Source organism: Mesoplodon bidens (genome assembly GCF_964165515.1).
Source record: "Mesoplodon bidens genome assembly, chromosome: 10".
Lineage (NCBI taxonomy): Eukaryota > Metazoa > Chordata > Mammalia > Artiodactyla > Ziphiidae > Mesoplodon > Mesoplodon bidens.
The window spans coordinates 74962244-74981842 of NC_138172.1; the positions used below are offsets into that span (position 1 = coordinate 74962244).

Consider the following 19599-nt stretch of genomic DNA (forward strand, 5'->3'; position numbering starts at 1 on the left):
GCAGACGGTAGTCACTAGGGGGCGCTCAGCCACCACAGGGAAGCTGGGTGAACTTGGGAGAGGGAGAGCAGCATCTGCGTGAGAGTGAGGACGCGTTTGAGTGTGTTGGGGGGGTTGCTGAGAGTGTTGGAGCGGGGGAGAAGGCCAGGGGTCACCCCAGGATTCCAGTAGATCTGTGTGTCCCTCTTTACACCAGTCCCCTTCCGACTCCCCCAAACCCCTGACCCCTCCAATATTCCCAGCATAGAGGGAATAGCTCTCGAGTCCTGTCCGCACATAACCTCACTTTCCTGTACCCTCCCCCCAAATACCGCGCGGGCGTGTGTGTCTCCGGGCAAAGGGGGGCGCATAGGTAATTTTCAGGCTGTGAACCTTGGGGGGGGGTCGAGGTTTCGCTTCGCTGGTGTCGGTGGGGGCCCAGGCTTCGCTTGGGGTGCCCTGGCGAACGCAGCGCCAGGGGCCGAAGACGCGCGGAGGGGATGGACTCAAGGAGCCGAGGCTGGGCCTGTTCCCGCCCCTGGGCGTGTCGGGGCGGGGCCAGGCCTTCTTTTTAGTCGGCTCGTAGCGGTGAGGAGCGCAGAGGCTTGGGGCAGCCGGGCTGCAAGGAGGCCGCAGCGCGGGGGGCGAGTGGAGCCGGCGGCAGCGGCGCTCGGTCGGGAGACGCATCGGGGAGGCGGACGAACCAGCGGGGTCACCAGCCAGGAGTCTCCGCACTGGAATTTGATATTCATTTATCCAGGGTTTACCCTCCTCCTTTTATTCTGAAACATTTTTTTTAAACCGTATTCTTTCCCCCTTTTAATTTATTTTTGCTTCCCATTCCCCGCTAAATCGGGCCGACCGTTTGGGGAGATTGCTCCTTACTCCCCCAAATCACTTCGGATTTTGGAAACCAGCAGAGAAGCAAGAGGTAGCAAGAGCTCCAAAGAGAAGTGGAGGAAGATAGAGAGACCGGGTCAGAGAGCGCGCGCTGGCGAGCGAGAAACGAGAGGGACAGGGGCAAAGTGAGTGACCTGATTTTGGGGGTGACCGCCAGAGCGCGGCGCGAGCCCTCCCCCTCGGGATCCCACGTCGGACCAGCCGCGCTGACGGACAGACAGACAGACACCGCCCCCTGCCCCAGCGCCCACCTCCTCCCCGGCCGGCGGCCGACGGTGGACGCGGCGGCTAGCCGCGGGCAGGAGCCGGAGCCCGCGCCCGGAGGCGGGGTGGAGGGGGTCGGGGCTCGCGGCGTTGCACTGAAACTTTTCGTCCAACTTCTGGGCTGTTCTCGCTCCGGAGGAGCCGTGGTCCGCGCCGGGGCAGCCGAGCCGAGCGGAACCGGGAGAAGTGCTAGCTCGGGCCGGGAGGAGCCGCAGTCCGAGGAGGGGGAGGAGGAAGAAGAGAAGGAAGAGGAGAGGGGGCCGCGGTGGCGACTCGGCTCTCGGAAGCCGGGCTCATGGACGGGTGACGCGGCTGTGTGCACAGACAGTGCTCCAGCCGCGCGCGCGCCTCAGGCCCTGGCCCGGGCCTCGGCTCCGGGAGGAAGAGGCCCCCGCCTGGGCGCCGAGGAGAGCGGGCCGCCCCGCAGCCCGAGCCGGAGAGGGAGCGCGAGCCGCGCCGGCCCCGGCCGGGCCTCCGAAACCATGAACTTTCTGCTCTCTTGGGTGCATTGGAGCCTTGCCTTGCTGCTCTACCTCCACCATGCCAAGGTAAGCCGCCGTGCCCGCCTGGCGCCGCGGGCCGCTGCGAGCGCCTCTCCCGGCTGGGGACGTGCATGCGAGTGCGCGCGTGGGGGCTCAGTGCCCCACGCGGGTCCTTGGGCACCAGGCGCGCGGCTTCGCCTCTATCTTCATACGTGTAGGGGGAGGGGGCGCGCGCTAGGTGGGAGGACACCGGGACACAGTCTCACCGCCCACGCGGGCCCTGCCCACCCACCAGAGTTACCGCACGTAGGATCTGGGCCGACCAGCGGAGGGCGGGAGCCGGAGGAGGCAGCTGAGGGGGCTGGGCTTGCGCTGCCGCTGGCGGCTGAAGTTTGCTCCCGGCCGCTGGTCCCCGACGAACTGGAAGTCCGGGCAGCGGGGGCGGGAGCCGGAGCCCAGCGGGCGGGGGTGGGGGTGCTCGGACCTTGGACCGGGGGAGGGCAGAGAGCGTGGAGGAGACAGGGTGCAGGCGAGAGAGGGGCTTGCTGTCACTGCCGCTCGATCTCTGCGGCCCTCGCCTCGAGTTGGGGAAAAGTTTTGGGGCGGATTGCTGCTGGGACCCCCCCTCTCCGCCGGGCCACCTGCGCCGCACCACCCCCGCCCGTCCCAGCTCGCGTCCCGCTTGGTGCCCGCCCTCCCCCGCCCGGCCGGGCGCGCGCGGCGCGGAGCCGATTACATCAGCCCGGGCCTGGCCGGCCGCGTGTTCCCGGAGCCGCGGCGGCCCGAGCGGGGAACCCGGGGCGGCGAGCGGCGCCCCTCCCCCCGCCTGCCCTCCGCGGGAAGGTGACCTCTCGAGGTAGTCCCATGCAGAGGACCCGGAGAACCACCCCTATTCCTTCCCGCTGTCCCCAGCCCTTAACCCCCTCCTAGGAGGAATTTCCTAACGTCCCTTCCCCATTTCCTCTCTGCTCGAAGAGAAGCCCCTGCCACCTCTTTATTTTTTATTCCCCTCTGCTGAGAAGACCCATCTAACCTCTCTCCGGCCCCAGGGTCCGGGAAAAGAATGATCGCTGTCAGGAGTCGGGCTGCCTGGGCCCAGCCGGGTGCTTTGTCGAGACTCAACCTAAAGTCCCGACTTGGTGACAGTCTGCTTCCCTCCCCTCCCCCACACTTCCGAGTGAGCTGTGCTTTAGCTTTCATGGGGGTGGCCTAAGGGAGGGTTTAAAGAGGGTCCTCATCCCACTTTACACTTTTTGGAAAAATGGTTTGAAATTTGCTGTGACATGAGCCGTGTGGGACTAGCCCTCCCCGAACCTTTGGAGGGAGCTCCTGCCAGCCTTGCAAACACACTTTGTTCTGGCGAAATGGGCGTTGGAGCAGGAGCAGGTGGTTTTTTCGGAACTCCAAACTTGCCCACCCACCTTGCTTCCCCAAACCACCTAAGGGATCCTTTTCCGCTCTTCCTTTAGCCACAGAATCCCCTTAGAGAGTGGCAGAAGGAAGACAATGGGCCGGGGTCCCTGCTGCCACCCGGAGTTCCTCAGACCCTGGCACAAAGGCCTTGGCTCCAGGCCTCCAAGGGGGGGGGGAGGGGGAGGAGAGGCCGCCTGGCCACAGTGTGACCTTCAGAGGCCCCCAGAGAAGGGCACCTGGCCCCTCCCCGCCCAGAACTGCCCCTCCCAGTGCCCCCTGGACTTGGAGGGGGTATGAAGTTTCTGACCCCTTTGCTCTTTGGGGCCCAGGAGGAGTGGAGGGCATAGGCAGAATGTTGGCAGAGGGAAGCCAGGGGCTGCCATGGAGATGGGTGAGGGGCTGAGGCAGAGACTCCAGGGGGGTCCCTGAGGGAACTGTCGGGGGAGGCTCCAGCTGGGATCCTGGAAACTGTTATCTGACCTTGGCCCTGGAGGCAAGGCTGGGGGTCTGGGGTGTATTGGGGGGTGGTGTGGGAAGGAGAGAGACAGACAGACAGTCAGAGTCTCTGCAGAGTCTGCGGTTCTGTGGGCTAGAGCTCAGCTCTGCTGCTCGGGACCTGCCCCAAAAGAGGGGCAGGTGGGGTGGGCAGTTGGTGAGGACTGGAGGCCTCTGGAAGGGCTGGGAGAGGCCTTTGCCTGTGGGGTGCTGTCAGGTCCACATGGTTGGCCCAGTTGACCTTCACAGCTTCTGGGGAGGGGAGGAATGATCTGGTGGGGGTGGGGAGGGATGCGAGGCCTCAGGCCTATAGGTAGTGCAGGGGGCCCCCTAGGGGTTGGGCAGTGCTAAGGCATAAAAGGCTTCCCTGGTTGCCTTTGAGGAAGGTGCCCAGCAGGTGAGAGGGACTTGGGACCCCCCTCAGTCTGGGAGGGAGAAGAAACCAGGGAACAAGGTGGGAGCCCGAGGCTCAGGGCTGTGGAGATAAATTCAGGCTCTAGGGAGATGGGTGCGCGGGGAAAAATGGGGCCCTCCCCTCCCCCAGGGTTTCCTCCCATGTTTTACCCTCTAGGCAACCTGTGGCTTTGCTAAGTATTCCTGAGGATAGAAGAGTTTGGATGGGGGAGGGTGCTTGGTGCCCTTCGGTCCTCTGTACCGCCCCCCCCCCGCAGCACCAGCGCACCCTGGTATTTGTTATGTCAGCAGAAGGTCACCATGTTGTTTTTCTCACCCCCAGTCCTTCCTTCCTGCCCCAGTCCAAATTTGTCCTCCTGTTTGACCTTAATACTTACCCGTGGCTTCGGACCAGGGAGTCAGGGGGGCTGAGAGACTTCACTTCTTTTAGCTCAGCAAAGGGCCAGTGAGGGCTGGGAATGGGAAATGTGGGGGAGGGGCAGGGACCTGGGCAGCACAGCATTCTGGTGTTTTCCTCCTGTGTTTTGAGCCCCCCCACCCCATATCTGGTCAGTCTTTATCTTCCTTGGCTTCAGAACTGGAGCAGTCCAGGGGTGGTGCTTTGTGCTGTGGAGAGCCCCCGGAGGTGCCCTGCTCCATTCAGAGGCCCCGGAGAAGCCAGAGGCTGCGGGTTGGGAGGGACTTAAGGAGGGAGCAGGGGCGGGGTGGCTGGGTCTGTGCATCCCTGCTTCTGCCCATGCCCATTCTTCGTTCTTTGTTTTGTCTTCAGTGGTCCCAGGCTGCACCCATGGCAGAAGGAGAGCAGAAACCTCACGAAGGTAAGTCCCCCCCCCCAACGCCCACCCCTGCACATGGATAGGGGGCCGTCGCTTGATCCCCCAGGGCATGGGTGGGAAGGCCCGGTTCCTTCTCAGGTCTGTTGGGGTTTGGGTGGGGAAGGGGCACAGGAATCTGGGGATCCAGAAAGGAAAAGGTGAGCTCCGGGAGATTAACCCTTCCATTCTGGAGGACTCTGTCTGTACTACTCAGACCACGGCTAGAAATAGGACTTGTGGTCTTTTTCTTCTGCTCTTTCCAGTAAAATTGTATTTGGAGAGGGAGTTGCGAGCACAGACCAGGAAGACAAATAGTGTTCAAGGATCCCAGGTGTCAGGGGAGGTGTCCCTTTTCCCCCCTGCTCCCCGGGGAGGATGGATACTCCATGTCACTTACAAGCCAGCCAGATTCCACCTGTGGGGTCTGTGTGGCAGAGGCTGTGACCCCTGCTGTCTAGATTGCTGGCTGTGTACGAGCTGGAGGTACAGAGGGCCCAGGCTCATGGAACTCCCTCCCCGGCTTGGCATTCCTTTGGGGGTGGAGAGAGAAAGCCCTATAGCCTCCCCCTGCCCTCCTGGGGAGTAGGTTTGGGTGCTTGTGAACTTCCCTCTTGGTCCAGCAGAGGGCTGGCTGTAGCTCCCAGGAGCCCCGCCCCTCTGCCCAGCCTGAGTCTGCCTGCCTTTTGTTTGCTGCGGTTTGGAGTACAGATCCTCCCATTTCTCTAGGGATGCCCTGGCTCTCCCCACTACTGAATGTGGCCTCTGCTGCAGCCTGATGTGCCACTCCCCCAGCTCCCCGCCTCTGAGAAGGGAAGGCCCTGGGGTCTTCCTCCAGGCGCGTTTCCCTGACCCAAATCCAGTGGCCCGGATGGTGGCCAGGGGCAGTGTTTCTACTCCCCAGGCTGGTGGTGATGCCTGGCCAGTTCTGCCTCCTTCCTCACTCAGGAGCCCTTTCCTTGACCCAGGGCCTGGCGTCCCCACCTGTGCCACTGACAGGCCTCCGCTCCCAGGGTGCACCCACCCCGCCTCAGCCTCCACTGGTCTCTCTCTGAGGTCTGGGAGAGGCAAGACAAATGGTCTTTGTTTGCTGGGGTAAAGGTTGTCTTAGAGAAATAAGGAAAACCACGAAGCCTGAAGTTGGAGTGTATGTGCACCCATGCCTGAGCAAAAGCAGGACAGCTTTCCTTGGAGGTATTGGCTGGGGTGCGAAGGGTGTGGTGAAGTCACCCCCCTCTACCTCCTGTGGGCCTTGAGGATTCCAGGGAGCTTTTCCAAGGAATTTCCACCCTGGATCTTTTTACCATCAGCTACCAACTGCCATGACCCAGGCCAGACTGTTCTGCCGTCCTGTCCTTGTGGCCCTGAAGTCTTGGCCACCTCTATCCCCAGCCACGACGAAGTGTCAGGGCAAGAATTCTTGATTAGTCATCTTCTTCAATATAGACTTGGCTTACAAAAGGACTTTTTCAGATCCCTGGTCTTGTTTATACTCTTTTTGACGACGCTTGATCCTAACCCTTGTAGCGGTGGGGAATTCTGTGCCCATTGTCTGGGTGGGGAAGCAGAGACCTCAGGCAAGGCCAAGGACTGGCTTGGGAGCCCCCACTGTTTTCCTTCCTGTTTTCACACGTATAGCCTCCCCACTTCCCCTCAGTTCCTCACATTCTCCCTAATCCACTATATATACCCCCCTCCCCAGCACCCAGGCTCATCTTCCTTCACCACTCTGGAGGGAGGAGTGAGGAGAGGCTCAGCTATGGCCTCTGGGAAGAGGCAGCTGGGGGTATGCCCTTCAGATGTCTTGGTGGGGTTCTAACCTTGTATCACCTGGGCTGAGAAAAGGGCGCTTGTTCTTAGGGCTGGAGATGGAAGGCAAAACCCTATACTTCAACCTCTGTTTCAGTGTCTTTATAGATCAGCCCAACCCGCTTACACAGATGTGCAGAGTCTGAGGCCTAGAGAGGGAGGAACTGTCCCAAGGTCACACCAAGTCCTGGCCAGAGCCCAGGCTTCCTCGCTGGCTGGGTGCTGCTTCTTCCCTTCTATTCAGGGGAAACTCATTTCAGGGACAGGATTGCTCTGTGGTGGTGGTGGAGGGGTGATGGGGAGTGGCAGGCCAGACCACAATTTGGAGTAGTCATTCAGAGTTCTGACTTTATTTATTCTCAGGGGCCCTACCTCTGTGGCCCAGAATTACCCCTTCATGCTCCGGTGCACCCCAGGCTCCACGGCCAGCCTGGGAAGTTGTCTTTACCCTGGTCTCCCTCCAGATCAGCTTCTAGAAACGCTCCGTGACTGCAGTGGCGGCACCGTTTTTTCCATGATGCAAGCAGTTTGCCCTCCTGGGTGGGGTTATCGGTGGCTGGCAGGTCCAGCACAGTGTTCCCGCCCATAGCCACCTGCTGTTTCCAGGCAGACCCAACCCCTGTGCCAATGCCCACCACCTCCTCAGCCCGAGTTTGGGGAGGGGGTCTGGCAGGTGGCAAAGTGCCCCCTGATGCTTCCCCTCTGTTTCATAGGATGTTGGCTTGGGAAGGCTTTGATGTCAGAGTTGACTTTAACTCTGTTACTTACTGGCAGTGTGGCCTTGGAGCCAGTTACTCAGCCTCTGTAAGCCTCTAGTTCCCCATTTGTAAAATGGGGGGTCCTACTAGAACCTCAGAGTACCATGGGGCGGGGAGAATTGTTTGGGGTGACACCTATGGACTCCTGTACACAGTGCCCAGCACATAAGAAGTGCTCAGTAAGTGGTTGTTGGTTAATGGTATGGCAGTTATTGTGGGGAGCTGGAGGGAAATGGAGAGTGGGTTTGCCAAGCTGGCTGCTCCTCCTTTCACGGGAAGCTTAGAGACCCCCAACAGGTATACTCATACTCAGACTGTCCTCTGGCATCAAGGTTGACCTAGGGATTGGCTTGGCTGTCATGGCGAGGCAAGGGGATCAGATGTGCAGGCCGACTCCCTTAGAACCTGACATCAGTGCCATGTGATCTTTGGAATAAAAACAGGCCTTTATCAGTGTTGGTGGTGGAAAGCTAGGAAAGGACTTCAACCGCAGCCAAGAGACTTAAGTTAGATTTTCAGAAGGACTATAGTGAGTACCTCTCACAGAAAGGAGTGGCCTTACAGAGCTGGGTGGAAAGAAGGGCCGGCCACCTCTAAAGTGACCTGCTGGGCTCATGTGTCACCCCCTGCCATGCAGTGGTGAAGTTCATGGACGTCTACCAGCGCAGCTACTGCCGTCCAATTGAGACCCTGGTGGACATCTTCCAGGAGTACCCCGATGAGATCGAGTACATCTTCAAGCCGTCCTGTGTGCCCCTGATGCGGTGTGGAGGCTGCTGCAATGATGAGGGTCTGGAGTGTGTGCCCACCGAAGAGTTCAACATCACCATGCAGGTGGGCACCTGTGGGGAGCGGGGGAGGGGCTGCGTGGGGGGGGCATTAGGCTTTGCCAACAGGTGGTCCCCGGCCCTCTCCTGGGCAGCTCTCAAAGGGAGGAGCCAGGCTTGCCTTGCCCAGCTCTCGCCCCTGAGTCAGTCAAGGGGAAATATGGAGGTCTTACCCTCTTTGGAGAAAGAGATGCTTGCATTTCTGAGCCCAGGTTTCCAGCAAGCCCCGACCACCTCCTCCTCCTCCCTGATCTCTGTCCCCTGGGCTCAGGAGGGGGCTGACACCTGTGACAGGAGCCCCTCCCTTTCTCTCTAGGAGGGAGAGAGCCCTCCCTCCCTGGGGGCTCTGTTTGGGAAGCTGGATGAGCCTGGTCTGTGGAGAGTTTAAAAAGCCAGTTGTTTGGTACTGCCTGGTGATGGGGCACATCTCAGCCTGGATGGGGCTGGAGGGAACTCTGAGACCCCAGGGAGGAGTGGGTGGCTCTTGGGTAGTTACTGGGGGTAGGTTGAAGCCTGGAGGGGAGGGATGGGGAGTGGCAAGAACCCAGGACCCAAATTCCCAGCCTGGCCAACCCTGAAGCCATGTCTGCCCTCAAGAGAAGCAGGGGCTCCTCGAGGTCAGCGGGGCGGGGGGAGTTGGGGTGGGCCTGAGGCTCTTTCTGGTAGAGCCCCTGGTCCCCCTGTACTTCCACCACCCTTCCCTGCTCTGTAGAACCCCTGGGTGCTGAGCGGCAGGAGCCATGGGGTCTCCCACTTGGGTATGGCTGGCTGGGTCACTAACTGCTGTGATCTGCTTCCTTTCCCTCCAGATTATGCGGATCAAACCTCACCAAGGCCAGCACATAGGAGAGATGAGCTTCCTACAGCACAACAAATGTGAATGCAGGTAAGGATGGAGTCACGGAGTCATTTGTTCAGTGAATGGCTGCTGAACGAATTCAGGGGGCCCACTCTAGGCCAGGGTTAAGTACGTTCCACTTGTTAGCCCATTTCCACCTTCTAACTTCAATGTGCCTCAGTTTCCACATCTGTAAAATGGGCACAATAATAGTATGTACTGCCTAGTGTTGTTATAAGGATTAAATGAGTTATTATATGTCAAGAGTTTAAAACTGTACTGATGTATCATAAATACTATGTTAAGTTTTTATTATTATTATTATTATTATTATTATTGTTCTCATTACCATCACCATCTGAACTCCTCTCCGTTTTGTTCTTTTCTTTTTCTCTACCCACTGCAGACCAAAGAAAGATAGAGCAAGGCAAGAAAAGTAAGTGGCCATGACTTTCGCTCTTCTCCCTCTACTTGGCTGGTTGTCTTGGTTTGGGGCTCTTGGCTTCCTCTCTCAGGGGGGTCTGATGGCTTCACTGGGTCTGAGAGTTGGTTTCATGGGGACTTGTGGTGGCAGCAATGGGATGGAGCAAACTCCAGGATTACGGCTATAGAACAACTGACAAAACCCAGCCTGGTGCCTGGAACTTCCTTTGGAAGAGACGATGCATCTCCGGGCCATTCCCGGCCAGGACTTGCGGTCTTGGTGTGTTGGGGGCCGTTGTGGATGCTGGCTCCCGGGCCTGCTCTAGCCTCCTGTCACCCATGGCAGGGAGAGGGAGTGGGTGGCAGAGAGGCCAGCTTTTGTGTGTTAGAGGAAATGGCCTCTTTTGGTGGCTGCAGTGGTGGCGCGGTTGGATTTGGGGCCAGCTGGGGTGTTTTCTTGGTGCGTGCCCTCCTGCGGGAGTGAGGCAGGCCAGAGACGCTCAGCCCCCTTGGCCAGGGAGAAGGAGGTGAATGTTGGCCATATCCTGAGGCTTTCAGTTGCTCAGTGTGGAGGGTCAGGTCAGGATAGAGCAGGGGGTGAGGTCTGGCAGCGGTGATCCTTCAAGACAGGGCGAGTGGCTGGCATGGGAGAGAGCCCGCAGGGGAAGAGACTGAGAGAGAGCACCTCTGCCCTTCCCCCACCCATCATCCTGTCTGCCCCCAACGCTCTGGTGACATTGAAGCCCCCTAGGCCTCAACCCCTTGCCTCTTCCCCTAAGTCCCCAACTTCAGGATTGCTGAGCAGTGATTGGGGACAGGAGGCTCAGAGAGAGAGAGAGTGTGTGTGCGCGTGTGAATGAAGACCTTCCTTCCTCCAGAACTTTCTCCCGAGAGGTAACAGACTTGCCCCTCTCCTCCATCCCTTCCCCTTCATTCCTCCCATGTGGCAGCCATCCTGAGGGGCATTCTCTGGGGCCAGGCAGGTGTGGAGAGGGCTGGTTCCCTTGAGAGGGACAGGCTTCAGCTTGCTGCCCTTGCCTGTTCCCCAAACACCTGCCTTGCCCACAGGGAGAGTGGGGTTTCGCCTGGTCTCCGAAAAGAGTCTGGTGAGATGGTGTAGCAGGCTTTGACAGGCTGGGGAGAGGACGCTTCGCCAAGTGCCGCCCAGGCCCCCCTCCCCACGCCTCCCTAACTCCCACCCCACCCTGCTGCCTGCCTGGGGCCCCGCCTCTCAGCCCAGGTTATGGCTGGGCTGGCTGGCGCCTTTCATGTGCCACCCTTGGTTTTGCGCCAGCTCCCAAGATAGCTGCTCCCCTACATTGGGATTCACAGAGGCAGGGCCCCTGGAGGGACCCCTCGCTCTGGTACTTGGAAATGAAGGCAGAAGGTGCCTGGAGTACAGCCTGCACTCCCTTCCCTCGGCCCCCATCGAGTCAGGTCTCTGACCTTCTCCCCAAACTCTGGCCTCTTATGGCCCCTGACCTTCAGAGTCAGACTTGTTCAGGGATGCTGGGAAGAGAGCCTGCCCTCTAGGCTTTGCCCCCTCCCTGGGACCAGGAGACACCATGAGCGTGGAGGCCTTTGGGTCCAGTGTCTTCCACCCAGCCTCTGCTCCCCTCACCACACACACAGCCTTGCTAGGAGCTGGGTTTGCCACCCACCCCGCCGCCCCGCCCGAGGGTAAAGTGAGAAGAAGGCGCCATTGAGTGCTTGCCACGCTGGCCCATCCCGCGTGTGTGCACGTGTGCAAGATCTTCCTCGTGCCTCGGAGCGTGTCCTGTGTCCTGCCCTCCTCACTGCTTCCTTTCCTCTCCCCTACCCCCTTGCTTTCTCTCTGTCTGTCTCTGTTTTTTTATTTTCCAGAAAATCAGTTCGAGGAAAGGGAAAGGGGCAAAAAAGAAAGCGCAAGAAATCCCGGTATAAATCCTGGAGCGCGTACGTGGTTCCACCGCTGTCTCGTTTCCTGGAGCCTCCCCAGCCCCCAATCAAACTCACGCCTGCAGGACCCTGGAACCCTGCCTCCCTCCTGCTCCCCCTCCCTGGCTCCTATCCTCCCTCTTCCCTAGTGTCTCTCTCTCACTCTCACTCCACTAATTGGCACCGATGGGTAGATGTGGTGGTGGCATTGCTGGTCCAGGGTTGGGGGTGGGAGGGTGGGCAGAGTGGGCCTGGAGGATTCAGGGAGGGGCCTCTGGCTTGGCTGGGCACCCACCGCCTTCCCCTCACCCACTGGGCACTGGTGGCGGGCCCATGTTGGCATGGGTGCCGGGCGCTGATGCCTGCTCACCCAACTGGTTTCCACTGCTCTAGGCTTCCGCACTTCTCCGGAAGCTGGGGGGTGGGGGTGGGGAGGGCAGACGTGGCGTGAGGAAGGGGCGCGGATGAGGTGAGGCAGCTTGTTGTTGGCCGAAGGAGGATGTGGCGTCAAACACCACTGCGGCCCCTCCTTGTGGACTTGGGGCCTCTGGAGGAGGGCCCCCTATTCCAGCCCAACCCATGGCACCCACAGAAGCCTTCCCGTAGAGTGGCCTCTTCCTCTGGGTTTGAGGCTGTGGGGCACCCTTTGGCCACCAGTGGCCTGGCCTGTGGACCCCGCCTCTGGGCCTGGCCTGCCGTCACTCCCTGCTTCAGCCCCCCTTTGGTGGAGGGGCCTGGGCATGAGCCTTCACACAGGGAGGAGGTGGCCCCCATTGCCGTCCCCAGTAGGTGGAGAGTCAAGGTGTGCTTTTTCGGGGGTGGTAGCCGTTGGGGCCCTGTGGCCCGAGACTTGCACTTGTGCCCGTGGGACAGCGCTGCCCCTTATAGCACCCCTGTCCTTGCATTCTGCCCGTGTGCGTCCGCCTCTTCCTGCAGGCAGGCTTCCTAGCCAGTGCTGCCTCTTTCCGCCGCTCTCTCTTGTCTTCCGCTGTGGTGTCGGACCCTTCCAGGGCGTGGAAGGGTGTGGGGCCCGTGAGCGGGGTGGGGTGCAGCTGCTGACGTGGTAGGGGGTGTTGCATGGATTTTTTTCTCTCTCTCTGCTGACGCTCTAGCTTAGATGTCTTTCCTTTTGCCTTTTGCAGTCCCTGTGGGCCTTGCTCAGAGCGGAGAAAGCATTTGTTTGTACAAGATCCGCAGACGTGTAAATGTTCCTGCAAAAACACAGACTCGCGTTGCAAGGCGAGGCAGCTTGAGTTAAACGAACGTACTTGCAGGTTGGTTCCCAGAGGGCGAGCAAGTCAGAGAGGGGCTTTGCACAGAGATGGGGAGAGAGAGAGAGAGAGAGAGCGAGAGAGAGAGAGAGAGAGAGAGAGAGAGAGAGCGAGAGAGAGAGAGAGAGCGCGAGCGAGCGAACGCGCACCTGAAAGGGGCCAGCTGCTTGCTCAGCTTCTAGCTGCTTGCCTGGTGACTGCCGCCTTCTCTGCTCGCGGGGCCCCTGCGCTGGGCAGCAGGTGCTGGCCGGCCCGCCAGGGCCAGTTCAGAGCTTGCCCTGGTTGCGTGAGTGGGCAGGCCAGTGTGGCTTCCTGTGGTGGTGTGGACGCAGGCTGAGTGTTGTGTCCTGTGGTCCTGCTCGTAGTGGCTGTTGGTTCTGACGTCGTGATTCCTACCTCTGCTGCTAATAGGGAGGGCCCTTCCCGGTGTGGGCGGGTGCTCCCTCTACAAAGCGCAAACACTTCGGGGCCTCACCACCGCCTCTGAGGTCTGCACCGCTGGGTTTCTCATCCCCTCAGTGTCTCTCCTTGGGGACAGGGCTTGAGTTCATCCTCAGACTGGGTTCCTGGAGGGCGTGGGCTCTGCCTGTTGGTTTAGGGCAGATAGGAGATTTAACATCAGGGGACGCTAGATACCTTAATACTCCAGTCATCATGGCAACAACCCCAAACAGCCCACCTATTTCCAAATGCCCCTAGGATGGGTGGAGGGAGGGAGCCACACCCATTCTCCTAATATTAGGCTGTGAGCTCCTCACACCTGGGCCTAGGTTTTATTCATCTGTATGAACCGCCCCCCCCCACCAGGCATCTGTGCCTCTGTCCCTTGTTCACACCAGGGACCAAGGAAGTGTCAAGTGTGTGAGTGAATACATGACCGAGTTCAGGGGTGAGGGCAAGAGCACGGGGCCGTGACAGGTGGCTGGCAATCTTCTGATGCCTCACTGGTGTTTATACCCGTCTGGCCTATACTCAAAGGCAAGGAGCCCTCTGGGCCAGCGTAAGCTTCACCCAGGAAGGAGAGGCTTTTATGGGGATTCCCGGGCAGGGCCAGGGTGCCCCCAGCTAGTCCAGATGCCTCACTGGTTAACAGGGTCCTTGGAGTGTAGCTCTCTCCCCCGTCTCCCGTGTTCCTGTGGCTTGTGAGTGTCAGGGAGGCTGGGGACCAGGCCCTGGGGGTGTTACCGTGGGTTCTGTCTGTCTTGGCGGTACGTGAAGGCAGGAAGTGTACACTCGTGCTGGGGTGGGGGTTCTGCCTCACCCCAGGGCTGGTTGAGGGGTCTCCATGTCTCCCAGGGGCCTCCGAGAAGATCAGGGATTTGCCATTTTAGGGTTACCACGGTGATCATTCTGCAGAGATGGGATAGGGGGATGTCTGCAGTGACTTGGGGGCTAACTGAAGTTACCCGAACCCATCCTCTCACCTGGCTGTATGGGGGAATTTCAGTCCTCAAATAGGAGGCTTAGGATCCCCATTCCTGGGCTCTCAGAAGGGCAGGGCCTGCTCTGACCTCTCTTCAAGTGGGGAGGGTAAAAGGCGAGCAGCCCAGGTGCAGGGGCATGATGGGAAAGTTCTAGGAGTCCCCTCTGCCTCCACGACCCTAAGTTAAGTAGCATATTGGAAAGGTAAGGCAGCCTGGTACCTGGGGCCTGCACCTGAGGCCAGGACGGTGGGCATGGCGAGGGGAGGTGTGTCCCTCACCTTCCCAGGGCCCCAAGCCCTGCTGGCTCCGCCTCTCTTGGGAGCCTCCCTTCCCCAGCTTCCTGGCCTGCTTGGCCTCTGCACAGGCCGTATCCTTTGCTCTCCCAACTCGCTCCCCCAAACCAGCACCATAGGGACTGCACTGAAACATCTCCTTCTGCAGGGAGGCTTTGCTGATTAACTTGGTCCAACTTTGCTCACCTATCAGCTCTTAAATGTCAACTAGGGACTGTTCTTTGGGACATGTTTATATGTTGCTTGTGATGAGATGTCATTCTGTCTTGGTCTTGTCTCAACTAGACTGTAAACTCCAGAGGGCAGACTGGGAGCCCCGGACGTAGCTGCCACTCTCCCAGAGGCAGGACCGTGCTTCCTCTGTCCTCTCCCCTGCTGGCCTCGGGCTGCAGGAAGGGGAGGCTGCAGCCTCCCCACCGGGGCTCCTCCCCTGGCCCTAACCCCCAGCCTCTGTTTCCCGTTCTCTGCAGATGTGACAAGCCAAGGCGGTGAGCTGGGTGGGAGGAAGGAGCCTCCCTCAGGGTTTTGGGAACGAGACGTCTCACCAGGAAAGACTGACACAGAATGACCCATAGCCGCTGCCCCCGCACCACCACCACCATCATCAACAGAACAGTCCTGAATCCAGAAACCTGACATGAAGGAAGAGGAGGCTGTGCGCAGAGCACTTTGGGTCCGGAGCACAAGACTCCGGCAGAAGCATTCCCGGGCGGGTGACCCAGCACGGTCCCTCTTGGAATTGGATCGCCATTTTATTTCTCTTGCTGCTAAATCACCGAGCCCGGAGGATTAGAGAGTTTTATTTCTGGGATTCCTGTAGACACACCCACCCACATACATACGTTTATATATATATATAAAATATATAAAAATAAATATATATATTTTATATATATATATAAAATATATATATTCTTTTTTTTTAAATTAACATTGCTAATGTTATTGGTGTCTTCACTGGATGTATTTGACTGCTGTGGACTTGAGTTGGGAGGAGAATGTCCCCACCCAGATCCTGACAGGGAAGAGGATGGAAGGAGAGACTCTGGCATCATCTTTTTATCCCTCTTAGGGAAGCCAGGGTCCCCTCCCCTGCCTGGGAACGCGCAAGGCCAGGGCACGGGGGCAAATTTGGCCTGCTTTTGGAAACACTGACAAACCCAGCCCTGGCCCCGAGCCTCTATCCCGAGTCAAACGGACAGAAAGACAGGCAACAGGTACAGGGCACGAGGACGCTGGCTCTGACCAGGAGTTTGGGGGAGCCTCGGGACACTGCTGTGCTTTGGAGAACCCCTCCACGTGCTGCACGGGCATCGTGCCCCCAGGGGCACTGCCCTGAAGACTCAGGAGTCTGGGCAGCCTTCACCTCCTCTCACCCGCTTCCGAGATGCCCAGGAGGCCACTGACATGCCTTGGCGAAGAGAAGAGAGACGTTGGTGGAGGAAGGGCCACCCAGTGGCAGCTCGTCCTCCGAGGGAAGGGCCTCCTGCCTTGGCCCTCTCCCAGCTTCGCTTCCCGGGCGCAGCCCAGGAGGGCCCAATGTCCTCAGACCATTGAAACCACTAGTTCTGTCCCCCCAGGAGACCTGGCTGTGTGTGTGTGAGTGGTTAACCCACCTCCATCCCCCAACCCGACCCTTCCTGCGGCATAGAGAGACAGGGCAGGGTCCCCGTGCCCACCCTGGAGGCAGAGAAAAGAGAAGTGTTTTATATATGGTACTTATTTAATATGCCCTTTTAATTAGAAATTAAAACAGTTAATTTAATTAAAGAGTAGGGTTTTTTTCAGTATTCTTGGTTAATATTTAATTTCAACTATTTATGAGATCCATCTCTTGCTGTCTCACTCTCTCTTATTTGTACTGGTCTTTGTGTATAAAATTCCTGTTTCCAATCTCTCTTGCTCTGATCGGTGACAGTCACTAGCTTGTCCTGAACAGATATTTAATTTTGCTAACACTCAGCTCTGCCCTCCCCTTTCCCTTGGCTCCCCACCACACATTCCTTTGAAATAAGGTTTCAATATACATCTACATACTATATATATATTTGGCAACTTGTGTTTGTGTATATATATATAATATATATATATATATGTTTATGTATATATGATTCTGATAGACATTGCTATTCTGTTTTTTATATGTAAAAACAAAACAAGAAAAAATAGAGAATTCTACATACTAAATCTCTCTCCTTTTTTAATTTTAATATTTGTTATCATTTATTTATTGGTGCTACTGTTTATCCGTAATAATTGTGGGGGAAAAAGATATTAACATCACATCTTTGTCTCTAGTGCAGTTTTTCGAGATATTCCGTAGTACATATTTATTTTTAAACAACAACAAAGAAATACAGATATATCTTAAAAAAAAAAAGCATTTTGTATTAAAGAATTTAATTCTGATCTCAAAGCTCCTCCTGGTTTCTCCTTCTCCATTGAATCTTTGTTCCAGACTTCCTCCTGCCCCCTTTCCCTCCTCCCATGGGAAACATGGCATTTGCCTGAGGTCTGGGAAAGGGGTTCCAAGTGTGTAGGATATGGGGTGACCCACCTCATTGTGCCGGGGGCCAGAGTCTTTCCATTCTGGCTGGGCCCGTCCTGGGGGAGCTCGTTCATCTTCTGCCATCTGTGGAAGTGGGGGAGGGAGAGACAGCTCCTTAGATAGGAGCCAAGGGCCCTGCAAGGAGTAGAGGTGCCTTCAGGAGTCATGTGATCCAGGCAATGTCCCTTGTCAGGGAAGGAACTGGCCACGTCTCTGAGCTTGTTTCCCAGAGGACAGGAGGGGGCTGGGTTTGGCTCTGGAGCCTTGGCTGCAACAGGCTGGGAATGGGAAGGGGGTGCTTGTGTGGGCCCTGTACCCTCAGGGTGTAAATTAGTTTTACATAGTAGTCCTGGAGTTCCTTGAGCCTCTGGAAGGTGGGCCCACAGTTCCACTTGCCCCTGAGGGGACTCCCTGCCCTGCCTTGCTGTGTAGGCCCAGCTCTCCTGCAGGCCTGGGGAAGGTGGAAGCTGTCTGGGTCTTTGGCATTTATGAACAGTGCTTCCAAATCCACTTCTCTAGCCTCTTTTATTCCTTCAAACCATATTTATTGGGCCACCAGCCATCGTGCCAGGGCAAGGGATGCTGTTATGAATAAGACACAATTCCACCCCTCAAGGATCTGGTGAGGGTGGGTGAGGAGACACAGAACTATAAATCCACAAATAGAAAAATACATAAATTCTGATGGGGGCATTTGATCCAGCTTGGGAGTGGGGATGGATTGGGGGTGGTAGAGTCTGGGAGGTCTGCTCATTATATTACCTTTAGGCTGCCCCTTAAAGAGTGTGAAGGAGAAGACAGAACATGGAGGGGCGGGTGGAAGGGTTGAAGCCGACTTCCCAGGCAGAAGGGGCAGTGTGAGCAAAGGCATGGAGGGAGGACTCGGGCAGGGAGTGGGTGAGGGGATGAAGGTGGGAGAGAGAGGCAGGAATAGCCTTTGCCTGCCGCACCCATGGTGCCAAGAGCCTATGACCTGGGGATGAGCAGCAGTTGATGGGTTTTAAACAGGGACACCCCTGCAGGGAGGCTGTTGTAATCCTCCTGTGGGAGACACCCTGAGGAGGGTAGCGGTGACTTCGGTGGCTGATCAGGGAGGGCACCACCTGCCTCTCCTGGCCACACTGGGTCGGGGGGGGGGGGGACAAGGGAGGCGAGGTTCCCGCCCTCGTGCAGCTTTGGTTCTAGTTAAGTGCTCATTTTCCAAGCGCTTTCCACCTGTGGCTCTTCCGCTGGTTAACACAATCCACAAGACCTGTGAGGTCGGGGCTGTTGTCATCCCAAGTGGATATTTGCCTGAGCCTCCAACTGGCCTCCCAGATTCTTCTCTCTCCTGCATTCTCATCAGCCAGAGTGAGCCTGTTAAAATGTGAGCTGAATCATATTACCTTTTGGCTCAAAACTCTGCAGACTCCGTTTTATTCGGCGAAAGAAGCCAAAGTCCATACAATGGCCTTAAAAGGCCCTGCACCATCTGTGTTGCCTTGATCTCCCCAACTCAATGACCTCTGACCCCACCTTGGCCGCTCAGCTCCAGCCACACTGGCTTCTCTGTTCCTCGCGGGTGCACTCCCACCTCAGGGACTTTGCACGTGCGGTCCTCTCTTCCTAGAGTCCTCTTCCCCCAGATGTGGCATGCGTGGCTCTCTCACCTTCAAGTTTTGTTACCGTCTCAGCAAGGCTGCTTGACTATTGCATTTACAATCAACACCCTGCACTCGGGGTCCTCTGCACTCGGGGTCCTCTTTTCACCATCCTTCTTTTTTTCCCATAGCAGATGCCACCATCGAACATACTCTAGAACAGGTCTGTCCAATAGAACTATGATGTGAATGAACCATGTATGTAATTTAAAGTGTTCTCTGAGCCAGATGTTAAAAGGTAAAAAGAAACAGGTGACGTTTAATTTAATCATATATTTTACTTAACCCCAGCATATCTAAAATATCATCCCAACATCGAATCAATATAAAAATGATTAATGAGAGATTTTATGTTTTTCGGTACTAAGTCTTCAAACCTGATGTGTATTTTGCTTTTATCAAACTTCTCAATTGGGAGTAGCAACATGTCAAGTAATGCAGTATACATATGAGGCTTGTGCCTACCGTTTTGGACAGTGTAGCTTTAAAATTTACCCCTCCTCTTATTTCCCCCACTACTAGAATGCAAGCAATGTGAGGGCAGAGATTTTTATCTGTTTTGTTCAATGTTGTACATTGTATCCCCAGCTCCTAGAACGTGCCTGGGACATGCTCAATAAACATTTGTTATCTGACTGACATTGTTGAAACTGAAGCCTGGTGACTGAGGGTTTGTTTTATCCCAAGACTATGGAGGTAGGTAATGGCTGGCACTGGCGGGAGTGGTAGGTAGACAGGCTGTTTGACAGGTGGGGACTTGAGCAGGGCTGGATGAGGAGAGGGGAACTCAGAGTCGGTGGTGGGGATGTGGAACAGAGAGGCCTCTTCCCCTGTGCCAGGCCCTGTTTCCTCCTTTTAGCCACCCTGGAGATGGGGCTCCTTATTTCTACTTGGTAGATGAGGGTCAGAGAGGGTAAATAACTTGCTTGAATCGACTCACAGCCAGTAAATGGCCAAGCCAGAATTTAAACCAGCTTTCCTGACTCCGACTCCAGTGCTCTTCCCACCTCACCACAGTTGCCCCAGGCTAGGGCAGAACATCAACAAATACAAATGAATCGTCTAGACTGAATACAAACAGGCAGAAGAAAA

The 19599-nt window shown here is 56.9% G+C and overlaps 1 protein-coding gene across 1 annotated transcript; it reads left to right on the top strand.

Moving 5' to 3' along the window:
* Positions 1-914: 914 nt before the first annotated feature.
* Positions 915-19146, top strand: VEGFA (vascular endothelial growth factor A; the record flags this gene model as incomplete). Its single annotated transcript, XM_081247383.1, has 8 exons — positions 915-1691; positions 4717-4765; positions 7964-8160; positions 8963-9039; positions 9398-9427; positions 11278-11331; positions 12474-12605; positions 14790-19146. Coding segments are annotated over 8 exons (1338 nt in total), but the record flags the coding sequence as incomplete, so codon positions are not given.
* Between the last annotated feature and the right edge of the window lie 453 nt (positions 19147-19599).